This window comes from Ostreococcus tauri (assembly GCF_000214015.3).
Source record: "Ostreococcus tauri WGS project CAID00000000 data, contig chromosome 02, whole genome shotgun sequence".
NCBI lineage: Eukaryota > Viridiplantae > Chlorophyta > Mamiellophyceae > Mamiellales > Bathycoccaceae > Ostreococcus > Ostreococcus tauri.
The window spans coordinates 840608-859094 of NC_014427.2; the positions used below are offsets into that span (position 1 = coordinate 840608).

Consider the following 18487-nt stretch of genomic DNA (forward strand, 5'->3'; position numbering starts at 1 on the left):
TCGCCGCCGAGCGCCCGTCGCGCTCTGCGCGCGCGTTCGTCGCCTCGAAAAACACGCGCAACGGGTGACACGAAGAGTCACAATCGCGATGGTTCGTATCCCAGATTCCAATGGTTTGTTGTCATTGAACGACGCTCGGTGCGACCGACGACGACGACGGGCGTCGGTGCGCGCGCATCGATGTCGACGATGGGCGCGAGCGGAGGTGGACGCGTGAACGACGACGACGGCGACGGCGGCGATGCCTTGGGACGACTGAGACGAGACTTGAGACGCGAGCACGGCGCGATGTACGCGAGGTTGCGCTCGATGTTGGACGAGGACGCGCGCGAGGCGAGGACGAGAAGACGTCTTCGGCGCGCGTTGGTCGAGGAGTTTCCGGAGTTTGATGCGTACGCGATCGATGTGGCGGTGGCGTGGGACGACGCGCGTTGCGCGACGTTGGCGCGCGGTCTCGTCGAGACGCCGACGGCCGAGGTTCCTTTCGGTGAGTGGTCACCGATGACTCGAGCGGCGGAGAAGGGGCTCAAGGAGCGTCTGAAGTTCTTGCACGAGCACGGGTGCGCGTGGGATGAAGAGACGTGCCATGCCGCCGCCGAGAGCGGTCATTTGGAGTGTTTGAAGTACGCACACGAGCACGGGTGTGCGTGGAATGAAGAGACGTGCCGGTACGCCGCTGAGAACGGTCATTTGGAGTGTTTGAAGTACGCACACGAGCACGGGTGTGCGTGGGATGCAAAGACGTGCATACGCGCCGCTGGGTACGGTCATTTGGAGTGTTTGAAGTACGCACACGAGCACGGGTGTGCGTGGGATGTATGGACGTGCATATGCGCCGCTGGGAACGGTCATTTGGAGTGTTTGAAGTACGCACACGAGCACGAGTGTGCGTGGGATGTATGGACGTGCATGTGGGCCGCCAGGAGCGGCCATTTGGAGTGTTTGAAGTACGCACACGAGCACGGGTGTGCGTGGGATGAAGAGACGTGCATATGCGCCGTTAGGAACGGCCATTTGGCGTGTTTGAAGTACGCACACGAGCACGGCTGTGTATTGGATAAGCGGACGTGCGAGTGCGCCGCCGCGTACGGTCATTTGGCGTGTCTGAAGTACGCACACGAGCACGGGTGTGCGTGGGATGAAGGGACGTGCATGTGCGCCGCTGGGAACGGTCATTTGGCGTGTTTGAAGTACGCACACGAGCACGGATGTGCGTGGGATGAAGGGACGTGCTGGCGAGCCATCCAATGTGTATACCAACAGAGAGAAGACTGCGTGGAGACTGCGTGGAACTGTTTATCGTACGCGATCGATCACCAGTGCCCCGGATACGTGACGTACGTCACTTTGTTGCGCCTCGAACGCGATGCGCAAGTCGCCGAGACAAGCTTCATCGTCAATCTCGCACTCTCGCACGCTCGAAACGGCTACATCCCAGAGCGCGAGTACGCCGAGCCCAAAGCCGAGCTCGAACGCGCGCGCGCAAAAATAGACAACATGATAGCCCAACTCTTGGCAGATGACTGATGACTGTTTTCAGCGTTTTCACGCGTCGACCGAGCGAAATCCAGCACGCGAACCGTCGCGGGACGATATCTCCCGCCGACGTCCCACCGCGTCCGCGACGCGTCAACGAATCGATCGTTCCTACATCCCACGCGCGCGCGCCGCCGTCGAGACGCGCGCGCGCCGCCGTCGACACGCGTCCGGGCGTCACATTCTCGACCGAGAGGTCGTTTCGACGAACGTCACTGGCCGACGCACCGCGTCGCCGCGCGCGACGCCATGGCGTCGGACGACCGCACGGTCGATGCGTTGATAGAGCGCGCGCACGCGTTTTGCGGCGGCGACGACGACGGCGACGGCGGCGATGCGTTGGGACGACTGAGACGCGAACACGGCGCGATGTACGCGAGGATGCGATCGATGTTGGACGAGGACGCGCGCGAGGCGAGGACGAGAAACCGTCTTCGGCGCGCGTTGATCGAGGAGTTTCCGGAGTTTGATGCGTACGCGATCGATGTGGCGGTGGCGTGGGACGACGCGCGTTGCGCGACGTTGGCGCGCGGTCTCGTCGAGACGCGGACGGCCGAGGTTCCTTTCGGTGACGAGAAGACACCAGTGGATCGAGCGGCGGAGAAGGGGCTCAAGGAGCGTCTGAAGTTCTTGCACGAGCACGGGTGTGCATGGGATGCGGAGACGTGCAGGTTGGCCGCCTTAAACGGGCATTTGGAGTGTTTGAAGTACGCACACGAGCACGGGTGCGCGTGGAATGAAGAGACGTGTGCATACGCCGCTGAGAACGGTCATTTGGAGTGTTTGAAGTACGCACACGAGCACGGGTGTGCATGGGATGCGGAGACGTGCAAATCGGCCGCCGTGAACGGCTATTTGGAGTGTTTAAAGTACGCACACGAGCACGGATGTGCGTGGGATGAGTGGACGTGTGAGTACGCCGCCACACGCGGTCATTTGCAGTGTTTAAAGTACGCACACGAGCACGGGTGTGCATTGGATAAGCGGACGTGCGAGTGCGCCGCCATGAACGGTCATTTGGCGTGTTTGAAGTACGCGCACGAGCACGGGTGTGCGTGGGATGAGTGCACGTGCAAATGGGCCGCCACATTCGGGCATTTGGAGTGTTTGAAGTACGCCCACGAGCACGGATGTGCGTGGGATGCGGAGACGTGCAAATTGGCCGCCGGGAACGGTCATTTGGCGTGTTTGAAGCACGCACACGAGCACAAGTGTGCGTGGGATGCGGAGACGTGCCGGTACGCCGCGACATACGGGCATTTGGAGTGCTTGATGTACGCACACGAGCACGGGTGTGCGTGGGATGCGGAGACGTGCATGTGTGCCGCTGGGAACGGTCATTTGGCGTGTTTGAAGTACGCACACGAGCAAGGATGTGCGTGGGATGAAGGGACGTGCTGGCGAGCCATCCAATGTGTATACCAACAGAGAGAAGACTGCGTGGAGAATGCGTGGAACTGTTTATCGTACGCGGTCGATCACCAGTGCCCCGGATACGTGAAGTACGTCACTTTGTTGCGCCTCGAACGTGATGCGCAAGTCGCCGAGACAAGCTTCATCGTCAATCTCGCACTCTCGCACGCTCGAAACGGCTACATCCCAGAGCGCGAGTACGCCGAGCCCAAAGCCGAGCTCGAACGCGCGCGCGCAAAAATAGACAACATGATAGCCCAACTCTTGGCAGATGACTGATGACTGTTTTCAGCGATTTCACGCGTCGACCGAGCGAAATCCAGCACGCGAACCGTCGCGGGACGATATCTCCCGCCGACGTCCCACCGCGTCCGCGACGCGTCAACGAATCGATCGTTCCTACATCCCACGCGCGCGCGCCGCCGTCGAGACGCGCGCGCGCCGCCGTCGAGACGCGTCCGGGCGTCACATTCTCGATGGAGACACAGGACACAGTCTCGACCGAGAGGTCGTTTCGACGAACGTCACTGGTCGACGCACCGCGTCGCCGCGCGCGACGCCATGGCGTCGGACGACCGCACGTTCGATGCGTTGACCGAGATAGAGCGCGCGCACGCGTTTTGCGGCGACGACGACGCGGCGAGGGCGACGCACGAACGTCTCGAACAAGAGATCGCGATGAACTCGGGCGAGCCGGATCGAGGACGGGACCGACGACGAGCGACACGTAAGGGCGCGGGGACGCTCGATGACGCGCGCGCGGTGTCGCGCGAGTGCGTGACGACGTGTCGACGGTGTTTGGAGGCGTTCATCGCGTTGAGACGGGAGGACGCGCGGGAAAGGGTGGAGCGCGGGCGTGCTTCGTTCGCGGAGAGAGAACGCGCGCGCGCGGCGGAAGAATCGCGCGCGAGGTGGGATTACGAGCGGTTACATCGCGCGTTCAACGTCGGGGAGGTGAACGACCCGATCGAGATCGCGAGCTTGCGGGCGCACGCGAAGGCGAACGCGTTGAGGGAGATGTTGACGTCGCCGAGTCGGGCGAAAGGAAAGGCGTGTTACGACGCGTTCGGACACGTCTTCTCCCAGGCGGTTGGAATCGAGGTCGGGGGTGAGCTCAATGCGACGCCGAGCGCGATGGATGACGCGCGAGCGGTGATCGAGGAGGCGCGAGAGCGACCTTGTGGGTCGTTTCCAGGGGTGTTTTTGATGCTCACCGACGACGACAAACGTAAACGCGAGGAGGCGAAGCGCATCATCAAGGCCAGCGGCAACAACGGTCGCGGCGGCGTGCGGAACAAGCTGCGCTTAGAGAACTGCCCCGATAGTTTCGTTGACGACGTGTTCGGATTTTGGATAGATAGTTTATTGAGGGAGGAGTCGCGGAAAACTTCACTGAGACGAATCACTTGCGTGAAGATGCACGAAGATTTTCCCGAGGGCGTCGAGCCTTACGAGCCTAAAAGTGCGCGCGTGTGGTTTGCGTTGGCTTACACGCTGGAGATGTGCGATAACGCGCTGGTACAAGAGCTGTTCCAGTCGTATTCGGTCATTTTCCGACTTGCTTCAGACGCGGTGGATCGAGCAAACGAAAACACAAAGAACAGCCTTTCTCTCTCGCTCTCGTGCAACGCGTGCGAGGTCATTAACGCAGTCCTCTCGGTTCTTCCTCGCGGTCCGGACGCAGCGAGGGTGTTTTGGCCTCGCGTCGGCGTGCCTCCGAAGCATTTGATCGATGGATTGTATGACGCCTCGAGGCTCGTGAAGGACATGCCGGGGTCTCAGCTTATCGCCCTGAAGTGTCTCATGAACGTCTACCTCTTGCTCAACACGGGCGATGCTGTTAGCTCTGGAAAGATCGTCAGCATCTTGGTGGAGGAGATTCCGCGTCTCCCTCATCTCTATAGCCCGGATGTGCAGTGGCGCAGCAGGCTCTTGGCGTGCGAGGCCGTGAAGGAACAGTACTCGGGCATCGGCGTCGATGACGCTGTGTTGACGAGCGGGGCCTGGTACGATCGCGTTGGTGATGATTTGGCAAATAGTCTCAGAAACCGCGATGAACTTTCAGAGGGGGCACAGGCCACCAGAAACATGTTAGCAAACACACTCGTCACCACGATGGGTTACGTCATTTGTGCAGATGCCATCGCACTGAACGCTCTAGCAGACCCAGGATTCTTTTACTTTAGCCCCGAAGATTGGGCGAAAGAGCAACGCATCAAGGGCGATACCGCTACCGGTCGGCTTCATCTCAAGATTTTGAGCACGGTGAGGTTGAAGAAGCGCTGGAAAGTCAACACGAGTGTGTGGAAATATGCGTTGGGTTACGAAAAAATGTCGCCAATCAACGAAACAGGCGTCGGCAACCTCGAACCGCAATACGTTAGCGCGGTGATGTATGCGATGGGCCTTATCGCGCCGTACGCGCGCGATGACGACGGAGCGATGAAACCAGCAGATATCAAAAAATACTTTGGCAAGTACGTCGAGATCATTCCTCAAAACCAAGAAAACGCCGACGCGCTACGAAAAATCCTGAGCAAGTGCGGCGAGTGGTTTTTGCGATCACTGTTAACTTGCGATGATGCGCTTACGGAGAAGAAGCCACTCGATCGCTCCGATGACGAAGCGAAGTGCATGGAGGGTGTGGTAATGTGCATGATGTCGCAGCGCAATGCGCTGGTCACGGCAGCGGGCGAGGTCATGAAGAAACATTTTGATGAAACGAACCGTGAACAGTGTTACCGACGCATTTTGCTGGATGATGAACGATTGTCCGTGTCCAAGGCGGTACTAGGGGCGACGTACTGCGCGCTGAAAGACGTGAAGAGATTGTTGACAAACACTTCTGAGGAAGTGAGCGAACTTTTGAGGCGTGCGAGCGCACCGATTCTTCAAACGCATCACATCATCAAGGCGATCGACAAAGACGACAAAGAACGACTCCAGACGTTTAGCCAGCATTTGTCTCGGATCATGATCGCATCCATCGGCGTCTTCGAAGCGGTCGTGCGAGACGGCCCCAGGAGAGCGTCAGCGGTCGACGACGAAAGGCTCTACACCATGCTGGTCTACCTCAAAATGTACTGGCAGTTGATCAAGCAGCGCGAACAGGAGAAGATTTTCATATCCAATCAACCTGTGAACATTCTGAAACTTCTTCTCTCTTGGGATCCGAAGACTTTCAGCAAATCGAAGGAGCCCATTGACGGCGCTTGGATCGAGGCGATTAGAACTCTCAAGTTCGAAATTGAAAACGAACCCGACTCAACTTTTACGGCAAGTGCGCGCGAGTCGGCCGAGTGTCGCCATCTCGCTCAATGCCATGTGCAGTCGCAAGGAGAGAACGCTCTGAGCGACGAAATCAGGAGAAAGCTCATAGAAATTTTCCCTGAACTGTCAGTGCGGGTAGAGATGAGAGAGGAGGCGCCGGAAGTGAGCGAGTTGAACTTGACCCCATTGGACCAGACGAGCGTTATTCCGGACGCTCCAGACGAGATCGAACATGATTATGGTCCTGTTATTCACGTGGTGGACTCAGATCAGGAGTGCGAACCTCTGCCTACTCGGACGGACAAGTCACTGCGAGCTAAGTTCTCGTTGGATGGCAGTTCAGTCAGCAAGAAGTCAACGGCGCAAAAGCGGCCGGAACCCGAGTCGAACGAACCGGGTTGGTTGCTTGGGACGGATAAGCGGAAAAAGGCACGCTCGCATACTGCGCGCAAAGAAAAGGCGCCGCCGGACGAGCCCGTGGCTAAACCCACTGGTTTCAAGATTCGAAAACGCGCAGAGCAAACCGTTGAGACTGGGTCGTACATAAAGGACACTCGGAAAACTGTGGTTCCGATCGACATTACAGATGCGACTCATAAGGCGTCTAGACAAGTGATTTTTCCGACGATGAACTCGCGAAACACGGACTATTACGACATGATGAGTACCGTGGATCGCAACATTCAAGATGAATTCAATGTCAAGATGGAAGTACCGCCGCCACCAATCGAACGCAAATTCTCATCTTCAACGGTCAAGCGCGCTCAGACGACTCCCAGCGTCGAGCACAGACCGATGTATAAGGCTCCAAACGCGCGACGAGCGCCATATAAATTGGACGACCTCATACGAAGTACCTTGTGCATGAGTATTGAGCAGATAAAAGACGACACGGTGCGAATTCACTTGGCTAACTGTACTCTCAACGAGAAGGATAGTCATCTAGCAGACTTCCCCCCGAACACTTTCCACAGCGCCGTGGAGTATAAAGATCACTTTATTCCACTCATGTTTACCGAATTACGCGCGAACATTCACCGGGCACTGGAGAAGGGGAATCTCGGAGGTACAAAGCTAGGCGTTCTCGAGAACGACGGTGAGTTCAACGACAATACCTATACGAAGATCAAGCTGGTGATGCCCAGTACAGAGGTCGCAGAATCCATGTTCAAAGCAGACGATTTAGTACTGATGGAGACGGCGTCAAGGCGCGACAAGCTCATCGAGTCCCAGGAGGAGAAGAGTGAGTTTGTGAGTCTGAGTCAATCGAAACCGTCATCGCGAGATCACAAAATGTACGTCTTCGGTCGAGTTGAATCCGCGAGAGGGATGAATGTCATCATTCAGACGTATCTCGGTGGGAAGGGTGCGAACCAGCGCTTGACCACGATGAAGCGAGCCATGCAAACGACTGGCACACAACTGCGTGTGTCGCGAGTGCTCGAACTTGCCCCAACCCTTCGTGAGCTTCACGCCGTCTGCAGCATGAACGACGGACTCTTTGCCAGATTTAACACGCACCTTCCCAGTCGGATGCCGCTCATGTATCCAAAGCAGTTATTGGGCATCAGTGAGGATGCGTTTAAAGCCATGAGTCCGTCGTTGAACGAGACCCAACGCTTGGCTCTGCTTGGGGCGTGCGCGAGACCGTTCATCGACGATCCTAACAAGCGTGACGCGCCTGTACTTATACAGGGACCACCTGGTACTGGGAAGACGCACGTTATATGCTGTCTAATTGCGGCACTCCTGAACGGCCAAGACGCTCAGGGGCGTCCCAGGCGATCACGCGTAATTTGTGCAACGCAGAGCAACGCCGCGATTGATCACATCATCGAGCGCCTGGTGGGTACAGAGGGGTTGAATCCGATGTATGAAGGCTTGAGGAGCGTAATCATGGGAGCTGAAGTCATTCGAATCGGTTCCGCGGATAAAATTAACCCGAATTCCGCATCAGCGAAGTGTCACGTACGCGAGAAGCTCAGGGCTGGCGGCGTCAATCCTGAAGACGCTGAAGGAAACGTGTATGCGCAGAACAGCAAGTACTTCGAGAAGGAACTCAACGCCACAAAGGCACAAAGACAAAGACTGGAGCAAAAAATTCGAGCGGAGAGTCAGCGTTTAGAGAAGCGCAACGGCAAGTTTAGTGGTGTTAAAGTGCCCGCCTATAGCGTTGAACTGGAAAGTTTATTGGCCAAGCGTTTGGACCTCCTCAACACGCAAGACAGTTTGGAACTCAAGTTGAAGGGTAAACTCGTTGAAGAAGGTAGAAGTAATGGGAACGTGGTGACCACGACGCCGTTTGAGCAAATCATCGACCGCGCAAACGTGGTGTGCGGAACGCTCTCTTCTATGGGTCAACTCGCGAAGAAACAAGCGACGAATGGAGCTGGCCCTTCTCGCCCGTGCGTCGCGAATCTTTTCGACGTCGTGATCATCGACGAAGCTTCCCAAGCTGTCGAGCCGGCTTCGATGGTCGCGTTGCAGTGGCTCAAGCCAGATGGGCTCGTTATTCTCGTAGGAGACTCCAAACAACTCGGACCGACGGTGATTTCAAACGCCGCAAACAGAGCTCACTTTGGATCGAGTCTCTTCGAGCGCATGCAATCCGTCGGTTTGCCGAGATATGAGCTCAGCGAGCAGTACCGAATGCATCCGGAAATTTTGAGATTTCCAAACTGGCAATTTTACACAGACTCACTTCGATGCGGTGATGGTTGCAACGCTTTCACGCGTGCGGCTCCATACCACTCCATTCCAAACTGCGGTCCGTACCAGTTTTTCAACGCGCGACACGGACAGATGGTCGTTGATCGCTACCAACAAGGCGGTCGTTCGTGTTCGAACTCGCACGAAGCGGATTTCGTGTCTTACTGCTACCGACAGATCGCCATCGCTGCGAGCCAGTCGAGGCAACGAATCAGTGTGGGGATCATCTCTCCCTACATCGATCAAATTCAAAGGATGCGAGAGTTTGTCGAGCACATTCAAAAGCACGAGAATCGGGGAAACCTCGACACTTGGGCACCGGTGACGTACGGAACGGTCGATCAAATCCAAGGACAGGAATTCGACGCGGTCATAATCTCGTGCGTGCGAGCCCGAGTGAAGAGTGATGCGTCAAACTCGCTGACAGATGTCGGCGTCGGCTTTCTCAACGACGTGCGCAGACTGAACGTCGCGCTCACGCGCGGTCGTTTATCGACGTGGATAATTGGCAACTCTGATTCGCTGAAGAACGAGCAAATGTGGAGAGACTTGATTCACGACGCCAAAGAACGCCGCGTGTTTGTGCAGTGCGGAAGAGATGCTCCTTACAACGATGTGTTCACCTCCGGCACGGCTGCGACCGCGCCGCAAGTGTCGGGCGCGACTGGGGCGTCCGATCCCCAAGCACTCCCGCGCCGAGTCGTAATGCAGGAAAAGAATGATCCGCGGAGAGCGCGATTGGCAAAACAGCCGGACAGACTTGCGCAGACCTTCCTCCAGGAAGTCGAGGCTGGGGACAACGAGCCGGAATGGAAGACAATGGAAGAGTTGACTCGAGTTGACGACGCCCCGCCTCGGGCTTCGGAAGGCTTCCGAAGGGGGGTCGAAAGAGTGTTTGACGATCGACATCACTCGCTGTACGACTCTCACGGCGGTCGAGGAAGAGGAATCGCGGGCCGTGGACGAGGCGATGGTGGTCTTGGCCGCGGACGAGGCGACGGTGGACGTGGCCGTGGACGAGGCGACGGTGGACGTGGCCGCGGACGAGGCGACGGTGGTCTTGGCCGCGGACGAGGCGACGGTGGTCTTGGCCGCGGACGAGGCGACGGTGGACGTGGCCGCGGACGAGGCGACGGTGGACGTGGCCGTGGACGAGGCGACGGTGGACGTGGCCGTGGACGAGGCGACGGTGGACGCGGCCGCAGACCCGAAGCAATCGTGAAAAAACGCGGATGGTACGAAGACGAACTATCCGACTGATTGTGTACGATAGTAGATGAAATAAATCAATGTAACGTGCGGCGTACGCTTAAACGCGTTCCAAATCGAACGCCACGCCCGTGAGCTCGGCCGAGCGATTCCACAGCCAGAGTGCGTCGTCCTCGTCCAGGCACGTCTTCGCCGGCGTCTTCTCTCGACAATCGGAGAAATACTTCCCATTCGCGACGCCGCGTTCGACGTCCCGCGCCAGGAACACGCTCGTCGCCGCACCCTGCTCGGGCGTCTTGAGAAATTTCCGAATGAAGTTGTACAGCTTTTTTTGCCACCACTTTACCTCGGCGTCGGGCGGTTGCAGATACCTCCCCAACTCCGTGTCCACCGCCCCGGGGTGCAAACTCGCCACCGTCACCCCCCTACCCTCGCACCTACGCGCCAACTCATTCGCGAACAACACGTTCGCTAGTTTTGATTGTCCGTATTGCGTCCACGCGCCGTACCGCGTCTCCCCGAATAAATCGTCCCGACGCAGCCCTCTCGACGCGATGCGATGCGCCTCGCTGCTCACCACCACCACCCTCGCGTCTCCCGTCTCCCGACCCGCGCGTTCGATCAACGGAAACACCCACCCGATCGCCGCGTAATGACCCAAGTGATTCACCCCCACCTGCGTCTCGAACCCGTCCCGCGTGCGCGTCGCCGTCGGGAGCGCCATGACCCCCGCGTTCGCCACGAACGCGTCGATCGCCTCGTCCGCCGCTCGCATCGCTCGCCCGAAGTCTTCGATCGACGCCAGGCTCGATAGATCCAACGACGCGAACCGCAATTCGGCGTCGCACAGATCGTCGGCGCCGATCGTCGCCATCGCCGCCCGCGCCCGCGTCTCATCCCTACACGCGAGCGTCACGACGTCGTACGTCCTCGCCAGCGCCCGCGCGGTCTCGAGCCCGATCCCAGTGTTCGCTCCCGTGACGACGCAGTGCGTCGGGCGCCCCGTCGTCGCCCCCGCGCGCGTCACCACGCGCGTCATCGCGACAGATTCTGCCGCATCCGCCCATCGTCACGCCCGCGTCGCCCGTCATGGCCGACGCGACGCTCGACGACGCCGCGCGCGCGCTCGATCGACACGCGCGCGCGCTCGCGGCGGCGGACGTCGTCGAGCGCGCGTCGGGACGCGTGGACGTGTCGAGCGACGACGCGCGAATGATTCAACGACGACGGACGCGCGACGCGTGCGTGGACGCCCTCGACGCCGCGGATCACGTCCTGGACGACGCCGAGCGCGCGCTGGCGACGGGCGGTGGCGACGCGCGCGCGGTGGAGCGGTTAAAGGCGCTGCGGACGCGGGCGAGGGACGGACGCGCGGACGCCGAGGCGTTCGGACGCGGCGAACGCGTCGCCGCGCTTGGGGGGGTGTGCGCGCCGCCGAGGGTAGTGGAGAGCGTCGACGTGGGCGTGGAGGGACGTGGGACGTCGATCGGATCGGTGTTTCGCGCGTTGGCGGGACGGATGGGTACGGCGGCGGCGACGACGCGCGCGGGCGACGGCGACGGGCGGGCGGGCGACGGCGACGGGCGGGCGCGGTATTCGAGGCAGCAGCGCGAGAGAGAGGCGCACAGCGGGGTGGAGACGAGAGGTGTTCGACGCGGTGAGGCGAGCGATGGCGCGAGCGGCGGCGCGTCGGGGTTCTCGGGCGACGGCGCGACGCGAGGTACGTGGTTCGCGGGCGCGAAGGAGAGCTTGGCCAGAGTGGACATCGCGGGCGGCGACGCGCCTCGCGAGCGACCGGCGTCGAGGGTCGATTCGGAAGCCGCGGATCGAGACGAACTCTTCGGCGGCCGAGCGCGCGCGACGTCGACGTCGACGCCGTCGCGCGTCGCGGACGCCGCGCGCGGATACGCCGCCGAGCGCGACCAAAGGCTCGACGCTTCGCGCGGCGCCGCGCGCCTGGACGCCACGAGCGACGTCCTCGCTCAGTGCGCCGACGCACTCGCCGACACCGAGAGCGTGGGTGCGAGCGTCTTGGCCACGCTCGCCGCCCAACGCGAGTCCCTCGTTCGCTCCGGGACCGCCGCGCGGCGCGCGACGCGCGACGCCGACGTAAATTTAAAAATCGTCACGGGCATGAACAGCTGGACCAGGCTCGGGCGGTGAGCGATGCGCACGACACGCGCGCGCGCCCGTCGGCGAGAAGACGTCGGCGTCGCCATCCTAGCGTTGTAGTGACCCGGAGCGCGCGCGCGAATCGTCACTCGTCGCCGCGTGTCATGGATTTCATCGAAAAACGCCTGCGTCGCGCGCGCTTCGACCGGGCGCTCGTCGACGACGAGGACCCGACCCCGGGTGCGAGCGACCGAGCGCGCGCGGTGACGCGCGCGACTGACGGGCGACGGTCCGCGACGCAGTGTACACGACGGAACAATTGGTGGCGCTCGCGAACACGCTTCGAGGCGACGACGCGCGCGACGCGTGCGAACACCTCGCGCGACGCGCCGAGCACGCGAGTCCGCGCGTCGCGAGAAAGGCGCTCAAGTTGATCGCTCGGTGTTGCGACGGCGCGCGCGATGGAACGTTCACGCGGGAGATGTCAAAGCTCTCGACGCGGATTCGAGCGCTGCAATCGCGCGTCGGAGCGCCGCATCCGTCCAAGGGCGATAGCGAGCACGCGGCGGTGCGCGCGGCGGCGAGAGAGGCGATGGGGGCGATATTCGGTGGTGCGAAGGACGCGGCGTCGTCCGTGAACGGTGGGATGACGTCGGGGAAGATTGAGGGATTCGGCGACGGCTCGACGGTGGGCGCGCGCGCGATGGGACGCGCGGAGGGACGCGCGAGAGACCACTCGGCGCGTCCCGCGGACGAGACGACGCCCGATCGAGAACCGAGAGTCGGGAGACTCGATGCCCCGCTCGAGGCGTCGATGCGATCGACGCCAAAGTTGAATCTAGACGCGAGCGGTTCGGGCGTGAAATGGAAACCGCTTCGGCCGCCGTCGCCGGAGACGACGCGCTCGGACGCGACGACGGCCGCGCGCGCGACGGCGGTGGAAGACTTGCTCGCGGATTTCACGTCCACGAGCGCGCCGTCGACGTCACCCGAGCCGATGACGACGTCGGTGTCGAAGACGACGCACTCGCGGGATCCGAGCGTCGAATTCACGCTGGAAGGTTCGGAGGAAAAGGCCGCCGTGGATAAACTGTGCACGCCCTCCGGCGTACGGCTGTCGCCCGTAGAGAGCGACGTCGTTGATTTCCTACGCACGGGCGCGCACTTGAACGCGCAGGGCGTCGTCATCGCGTTGTCCGAACGATTGGTCGCGTACGCGGGCGGCGACGCGGCGTGGCGAAGCGCCTATCGCGCCGCCTGCGTTTTGGAGCGCGCCGCGGCGTGCGAAAAGCGTTGGCTCGCCGATGTCTTTTTACATTCCTCCGCGATGGATCTTCTGGACGCGATGGCGAACGACGTCAACGCGCACGCGCAGTTGCGAGACAAGGCGCGAAGCGTCGCGGACGCGTTACGTCGAGGCTTTCCGTCCCCGGCGCGCGCCTCCGTCGTCCCCGAGCCGAGCGCGCGTCCGCCCGCGGACGACGTCTTCGCGCAGCTCAGCGACCTATCCGTGCGCGCACCGCCCGCGCCGCCCGCCGGCGTCGGTCTCGCGACCCTCCGCGCCCGCCCGCCCGAGGCCGAGTCCAATCGTCTCCCCTCCGCGCCCCCGTTCGATCGCATCGACGACCTTTTCAAGTGACCCGTCGTCATAATCCACGCGCGCACCGCCCGACCACCGCCCCGATTCACGATTCGAATCGCCCGATGATTGGATACTTGCTCTTAAATCGCTCCGTCCACTCCTCCAGCGTCTTCACCTCTCCCTCGCTCAACCCCTCGCGTCCGCGCCCACTCGACCCCCGCGGAGGCGATCGTCATCGTCGCCAACGCGCGCGTGGCGTCCCGTCCGTTGAGCGCGGCGTAGGGTCCGTCGACGCCGTAAAACTCCCGTCCCGACGACACGTCGAACACGAGCCCATCGCACGCGAGCGCGCACGTCGGGGGATCGCCCGCGCGCGTGAGCGCGGCGAGCGTCTCCGCGGTGTACGTCTCGAGCGCGTTCGCGTCCGTCGCGACCGCGGGCGTCGACGCGGTCGTCATGATTCCTCGACGCGGCGATCGATGGCGATGATGGCGATGACGACGACGACGACGCCGACGACGCCGACGACGACGCCGCGGACGCCGCGCGCGCGCGCGGGACGACGACGGAGGACGCGCGCGACGCCCGCGCGGGCGATCGGGCGCCGAGCGGTGGCGATCGCGACGCCGCTCGCGGTGGGCGCGTTCGAGGCTCGCGCGCGAACGACGACGACGACGACGACGACGACGACGACGACGCGAGGGAAACGTCGGGTCGGGCGCGAGACCACGCTCGAGGAGCTCCGGTCGACGCTCGCGCGGGACGTCGGGGTGGAGGCGTACTTTGTCACGGGACGGTTGACGGAGGCGGCGTTCGCGGAGGATTGTCGATTCGTCGACCCGACGACGGATGTGAAGGGATTACGCCGGTACCTCGATGCGCTCGGGGCGTTGTTTGACCCGCAGCGGAGCTCGGTGGAGCTCTTGGGGGAGCTCGAGGCGAGGGAGACGGCGGACGGGGGGGGGGAGATTCGCGGGACGTACGCGTTGGAGGGATATTTGCGATTGCCGTGGCGGCCAAAGGTGCCGAGATACGAGGGGCGCATCACGTGGACGGTGGCGCCGAACGATGGGGGGGCGAACGCGGGGCTCATCGTGGAGCAGCGGCAGACGTGGAGCGTGTCGGGATTCGACGCGCTTCGCGAGACGTTTACGCCGAGTTTTTAAGTCGAGACGTCTCGCGGCGCGATGCATCATCCGTGTATTTTATGCGAATCGCTCGATCGATGTATTACAATATCAACGCCGAGGTGTGGAGCTTGGACGCGAGCTCGAGCTGGGCCCGGGTGAGGTTGGTCAAGTACTTGACCAAGGACGCGTCCTCGACGGCGTCGCCGAACACCTTGTCAAACTGCGACTTGGTGAGCTGCGGGACGCTTTCGAGCGCGGCGGAAAGCGCGCGACCGACCTCGGCGTCGCCCTGACGTTCGCCTCGCGCGACGGCGTCGACGTACTCCTGCGCCTCGGCGAGGAGCGCGCCCAGTTTTCCCATCGTCTGCGCCAAGCCCGCGACGTCGTCGTCCGACTTCGCGCTGCTCGCCGAGCGAAGCGCTCGCACGCCAAGCTTGGTGGCCTGCGCGAGATTTACCTCGCACTCGACGTCACTAAAGCGCGCGCCGGCGCATTTGCTTTCGCCGCTCTCTCGATCCGTCACCGCGAGCACCGTCTCCCCGACGCTCGCGCGCACAACCTCCCCCCCGCTCTCGACGCCGGTAAAATCAGCGTCCAACATCACGTGCACCGGCGTTCCACCCGCCGTCTCCTTGGCGAAGAATTCGTGCGCGAGCGCTCTCGCCGCCGGCGTCTGCGTCCCCGCGCTGAACCAACCCACCACGCGCTCCTCCGGCGTCACCCGCGCGTGCAACGACAGCATCGTTCGATGAAACTCCACGTCCACGAACATCTCTCCGTCTCTCTCGTGACACGGTATCGCGTACGACGTTCGGGCGTTGATCACGACTCTGCCGCACCCCAACGCGCTCGACGTCCCGAGCACCGCGCCGATCACCGCATCCGCGCGCTCATCTCGTCGAACGTAGCTGCGTGTCGAGCGATCGCGCGTGTCGTCAGTATACAAGCGTCGAGCGTACGCGCGCGCCCGTCTCGAGCGCGTCGACGCGCGCGCGGTGGCGCCCAGGACGCGGTGGCGTCGCGATCGCGTCCGCCGCCGTCGCGACCTAAACCCGCGCTGGCGGCGATGAAAGCCTTTGTCGTCGCGCGCGCGCACCTGTCGCACGCGCCGAGCACGACGGAGGGGTCGACGATGACCTTGGCGATGGATCCGGGGGGGACGAGGGCGGGCATCGCGATGACGCGCGCGCGAGTGCCGTTTTCTGGAGATGCGATGGCTTTAGGGTTGAAAAATCCAACACGCGCGCGACGCGCGAGGAGAGACGAACGGATCGGACGAAGAGCGGGACGTGATGTGTCGAATATCATATCGTTATCGTACAGAATTAAACGATTAATCGAAGGCGAGATGTGGACGACGATCGTGCGGAGCGTCGAGCGCTCATCTCGAGTTTCGCGTCGCGAGCTTCTCCACCGCGGTGGCGAGACTGGTGGCTTGGAGTTTCGGGCTGAAGTGCACCTCGCACTCGGTCGGGTCGATCTGGAACGCCTCACACATGGAGTCTCTGACCTTGGTGAGACGATCTCGGAACATGTGTTCGAGCTCAGCGCGCTCGATCCCACTCAAGCGCGACTGCGCGCCGCTTCGCGCGCCCTTGACGACTGGAGCCAATCCAAAGGCGGGATGATCCTCCGTCACGGCGGACTTGGTCCTTCCATTCGCGTTCGCTTTCGCGGTTTCAGAAGACGCAATGCCCACGGAGGGCTTTCGACCCGGCCTGCGCGATGCGGGTCGAGTGTTTCCCATGGAATCGAGCGCCGCGGCGGCGAGCGACGCGAGCGGATCGTCGTCCATGTCGCCACCCTTACGCTTGCGACCACGCTTGGACGGCCCCGGCGGACGGCCTCTACCGCGCGGTTTCGGAGGAAGTTTTCCATCGTCATCATCCGCCGACCGAGACCCCCCGGATCGACCTCTCGGCGACAGGAAGGCTTCGGTGTCGCTGGGATCGTCCGTTCTCCGAGCCGGTCGAGCCGGCGACCACGCGCCTCGCACGGCGGTCAACACTTTCTCCGGCGGCCCCACGTAATTCGCCGCCACCAGATCACCTTTCATCGGTTTCGGATTCGACGACGTAGACGCCTTCTTACCTTCTACACTTTCCATCTCAACCTTGACTCCGTTCCCAGCCGGCGGCGTCGGCGTGTTGCTCAGCAACGGCTTGAGCGTCGCGTCGTCTCGCTTCACCGGCGTCGTTTCACCTCGCATCGCGGGCGGCGCCGTCGCCGGGAATCCCGTTAATACCTGCGGGAGTACAGGTGCTTCGGTCGCGGCTTTAACTGGCACGGTAATGTCGTGAATCTTGTGCGCGAGCTCCAGCAAGGTTTCGCCCGCTCCGTTCGGTTCGTCTCCGTATCCGCCGCGACGTCGAGCCTCAAGCTCGCGCACCGCGTTCGCGGCCGCGTGCACACGAATACGCGTCGCCTCGCCTCGGTTTCTTCGCGCCTTGTGATTCGCCTTTGAATACGCTTGCTGCAGTTTCTTCGTCGTGTCGTCCAGATCCAACATCGCGCACTCCTCCATCTTGCGCTTTTGATCCTCGAGCTCCTCCACCGATTTCACGAGAAGTCTGTTCTGATCGCCCGGGGAGATCCCAGCTTGGACGTTGGTGATCAGCCGATCGAGCGATTTCATCTTCCGGAACGGCCAGCGCTTGATGCCGTACTTACGACACTGACGCTTGAGCACCGTCAACCCCACGCCGAGCTTGCGACACGCCGCCTCTGACGGTAGGTGAAAGCAGCTCGACAGCTCTTCCTGCGTGATCTCACTCGCGCTTCGGAACTGTCGCACGCGACGATTTTCTCTCGATTGGTTCCGCTTGTCCCTACTCTCGGCGTCACCCTTCAACGAGCCATTCGGCTCGCCCGCGGCTTTCGCCTTCGCTCCCTTTGACGTCTTACTCCCCGTCCGCGCCGCCGCGAGCTCATCCTTGACGCTCATCAACGCCTCCGCCCCCCCCTCAAAATCATCATAATCGTATCCATCGCTCTCGCTCACGTCATCCATGCGTTCACCGAGCTCGTACGCGTCGTCGTCGTCGCCGTCGTCGCCCGGCGTCGTCGCCTCGCGCGTCGCCTCCTCCGCCCCGCGCGCTCGTTCCATCGACCCCCCTCCGCTCGCCGTCCCCTCGCTCGTCTCATCCTCATCCGTTCTCACGAACCACGCCGCATCGATCCCACGCTCCCGGTCCATGACCCTCGCGCGCGCGTCCTCGGTCGAATCCCGCGCCCCGAAGCGATGTCTCACAGCACCCAAAGCGTCACCGCGCCCTCGCGCGAAACGACACGACGATCGACCCCACGCGAGGTTTCCCCGCGCTCGCTCCCCCCCCCGCGCCGCCCGCCGCGATCGCGCGCGTCGAACAAAAACCCCTCGCTGTGTTCCGCCCCCCCGCGTCCGCCCGCGCCCCTCGCCCGCGCGTCCACGACCGCGTCTTCGCCCGCCGACGATCGCGCGGCGTCGCGTCGCGCGCGAGAATTCCTCGTCGAAATCCCTCCCCCGCGCGGTCCGTCGTCGCCGTCA

General features: G+C 62.1%; 10 protein-coding genes across 10 annotated transcripts; 6 read left to right on the forward strand and 4 right to left on the reverse strand.

Moving 5' to 3' along the window:
- Window positions 1–180: 180 nt before the first annotated feature.
- OT_ostta02g04210 (Ankyrin repeat-containing domain) lies at window positions 181–1527 on the forward strand (the record flags this gene model as incomplete). Its single annotated transcript, XM_022985147.1, has 1 exon — window positions 181–1527. The coding sequence occupies one exon, from the start codon at window positions 181–183 to the stop codon at window positions 1525–1527; it is 1347 nt and encodes a 448-aa protein (XP_022840828.1).
- Window positions 1528–1785: 258 nt separating this feature from the next.
- On the forward strand, window positions 1786–3228 carry OT_ostta02g04220 (Ankyrin repeat-containing domain; the record flags this gene model as incomplete). The annotated part of the gene is made up of 1 exon (XM_022985148.1): window positions 1786–3228. The coding sequence occupies one exon, from the start codon at window positions 1786–1788 to the stop codon at window positions 3226–3228; it is 1443 nt and encodes a 480-aa protein (XP_022840829.1).
- Window positions 3229–3510: 282 nt separating this feature from the next.
- OT_ostta02g04230 (P-loop containing nucleoside triphosphate hydrolase) lies at window positions 3511–10188 on the forward strand (the record flags this gene model as incomplete). Its single annotated transcript, XM_022985149.1, has 1 exon — window positions 3511–10188. The coding sequence occupies one exon, from the start codon at window positions 3511–3513 to the stop codon at window positions 10186–10188; it is 6678 nt and encodes a 2225-aa protein (XP_022840830.1).
- A 49-nt stretch (window positions 10189–10237) lies between these two features.
- OT_ostta02g04240 (Short-chain dehydrogenase/reductase SDR) lies at window positions 10238–11176 on the reverse strand (the record flags this gene model as incomplete). Its single annotated transcript, XM_003075224.2, has 1 exon — window positions 10238–11176. One exon carries the CDS (start codon window positions 11174–11176, stop codon window positions 10238–10240), a length of 939 nt encoding a protein of 312 aa, XP_003075272.2.
- A 50-nt stretch (window positions 11177–11226) lies between these two features.
- OT_ostta02g04250 (unnamed product) lies at window positions 11227–12300 on the forward strand (the record flags this gene model as incomplete). Its single annotated transcript, XM_003075225.1, has 1 exon — window positions 11227–12300. The coding sequence occupies one exon, from the start codon at window positions 11227–11229 to the stop codon at window positions 12298–12300; it is 1074 nt and encodes a 357-aa protein (XP_003075273.1).
- Window positions 12301–12413: 113 nt separating this feature from the next.
- Window positions 12414–13888, forward strand: OT_ostta02g04260 (ENTH/VHS; the record flags this gene model as incomplete). Its single annotated transcript, XM_022985150.1, has 2 exons — window positions 12414–12489; window positions 12552–13888. 2 exons carry the CDS (start codon window positions 12414–12416, stop codon window positions 13886–13888), a joined length of 1413 nt encoding a protein of 470 aa, XP_022840831.1.
- An 83-nt stretch (window positions 13889–13971) lies between these two features.
- OT_ostta02g04270 (Cytochrome b5-like heme/steroid binding domain) lies at window positions 13972–14289 on the reverse strand (the record flags this gene model as incomplete). Its single annotated transcript, XM_022985151.1, has 1 exon — window positions 13972–14289. One exon carries the CDS (start codon window positions 14287–14289, stop codon window positions 13972–13974), a length of 318 nt encoding a protein of 105 aa, XP_022840832.1.
- Window positions 14290–14310: 21 nt separating this feature from the next.
- Window positions 14311–14997, forward strand: OT_ostta02g04280 (unnamed product; the record flags this gene model as incomplete). Its single annotated transcript, XM_003075228.1, has 1 exon — window positions 14311–14997. The coding sequence occupies one exon, from the start codon at window positions 14311–14313 to the stop codon at window positions 14995–14997; it is 687 nt and encodes a 228-aa protein (XP_003075276.1).
- Window positions 14998–15061: 64 nt separating this feature from the next.
- Window positions 15062–16134, reverse strand: OT_ostta02g04290 (Rpn11/EIF3F C-terminal domain; the record flags this gene model as incomplete). The annotated part of the gene is made up of 2 exons (XM_022985152.1): window positions 15062–15869; window positions 16058–16134. 2 exons carry the CDS (start codon window positions 16132–16134, stop codon window positions 15062–15064), a joined length of 885 nt encoding a protein of 294 aa, XP_022840833.1.
- Window positions 16135–16342: 208 nt separating this feature from the next.
- On the reverse strand, window positions 16343–18157 carry OT_ostta02g04300 (RWP-RK domain; the record flags this gene model as incomplete). Its single annotated transcript, XM_022985153.1, has 1 exon — window positions 16343–18157. The coding sequence occupies one exon, from the start codon at window positions 18155–18157 to the stop codon at window positions 16343–16345; it is 1815 nt and encodes a 604-aa protein (XP_022840834.1).
- Between the last annotated feature and the right edge of the window lie 330 nt (window positions 18158–18487).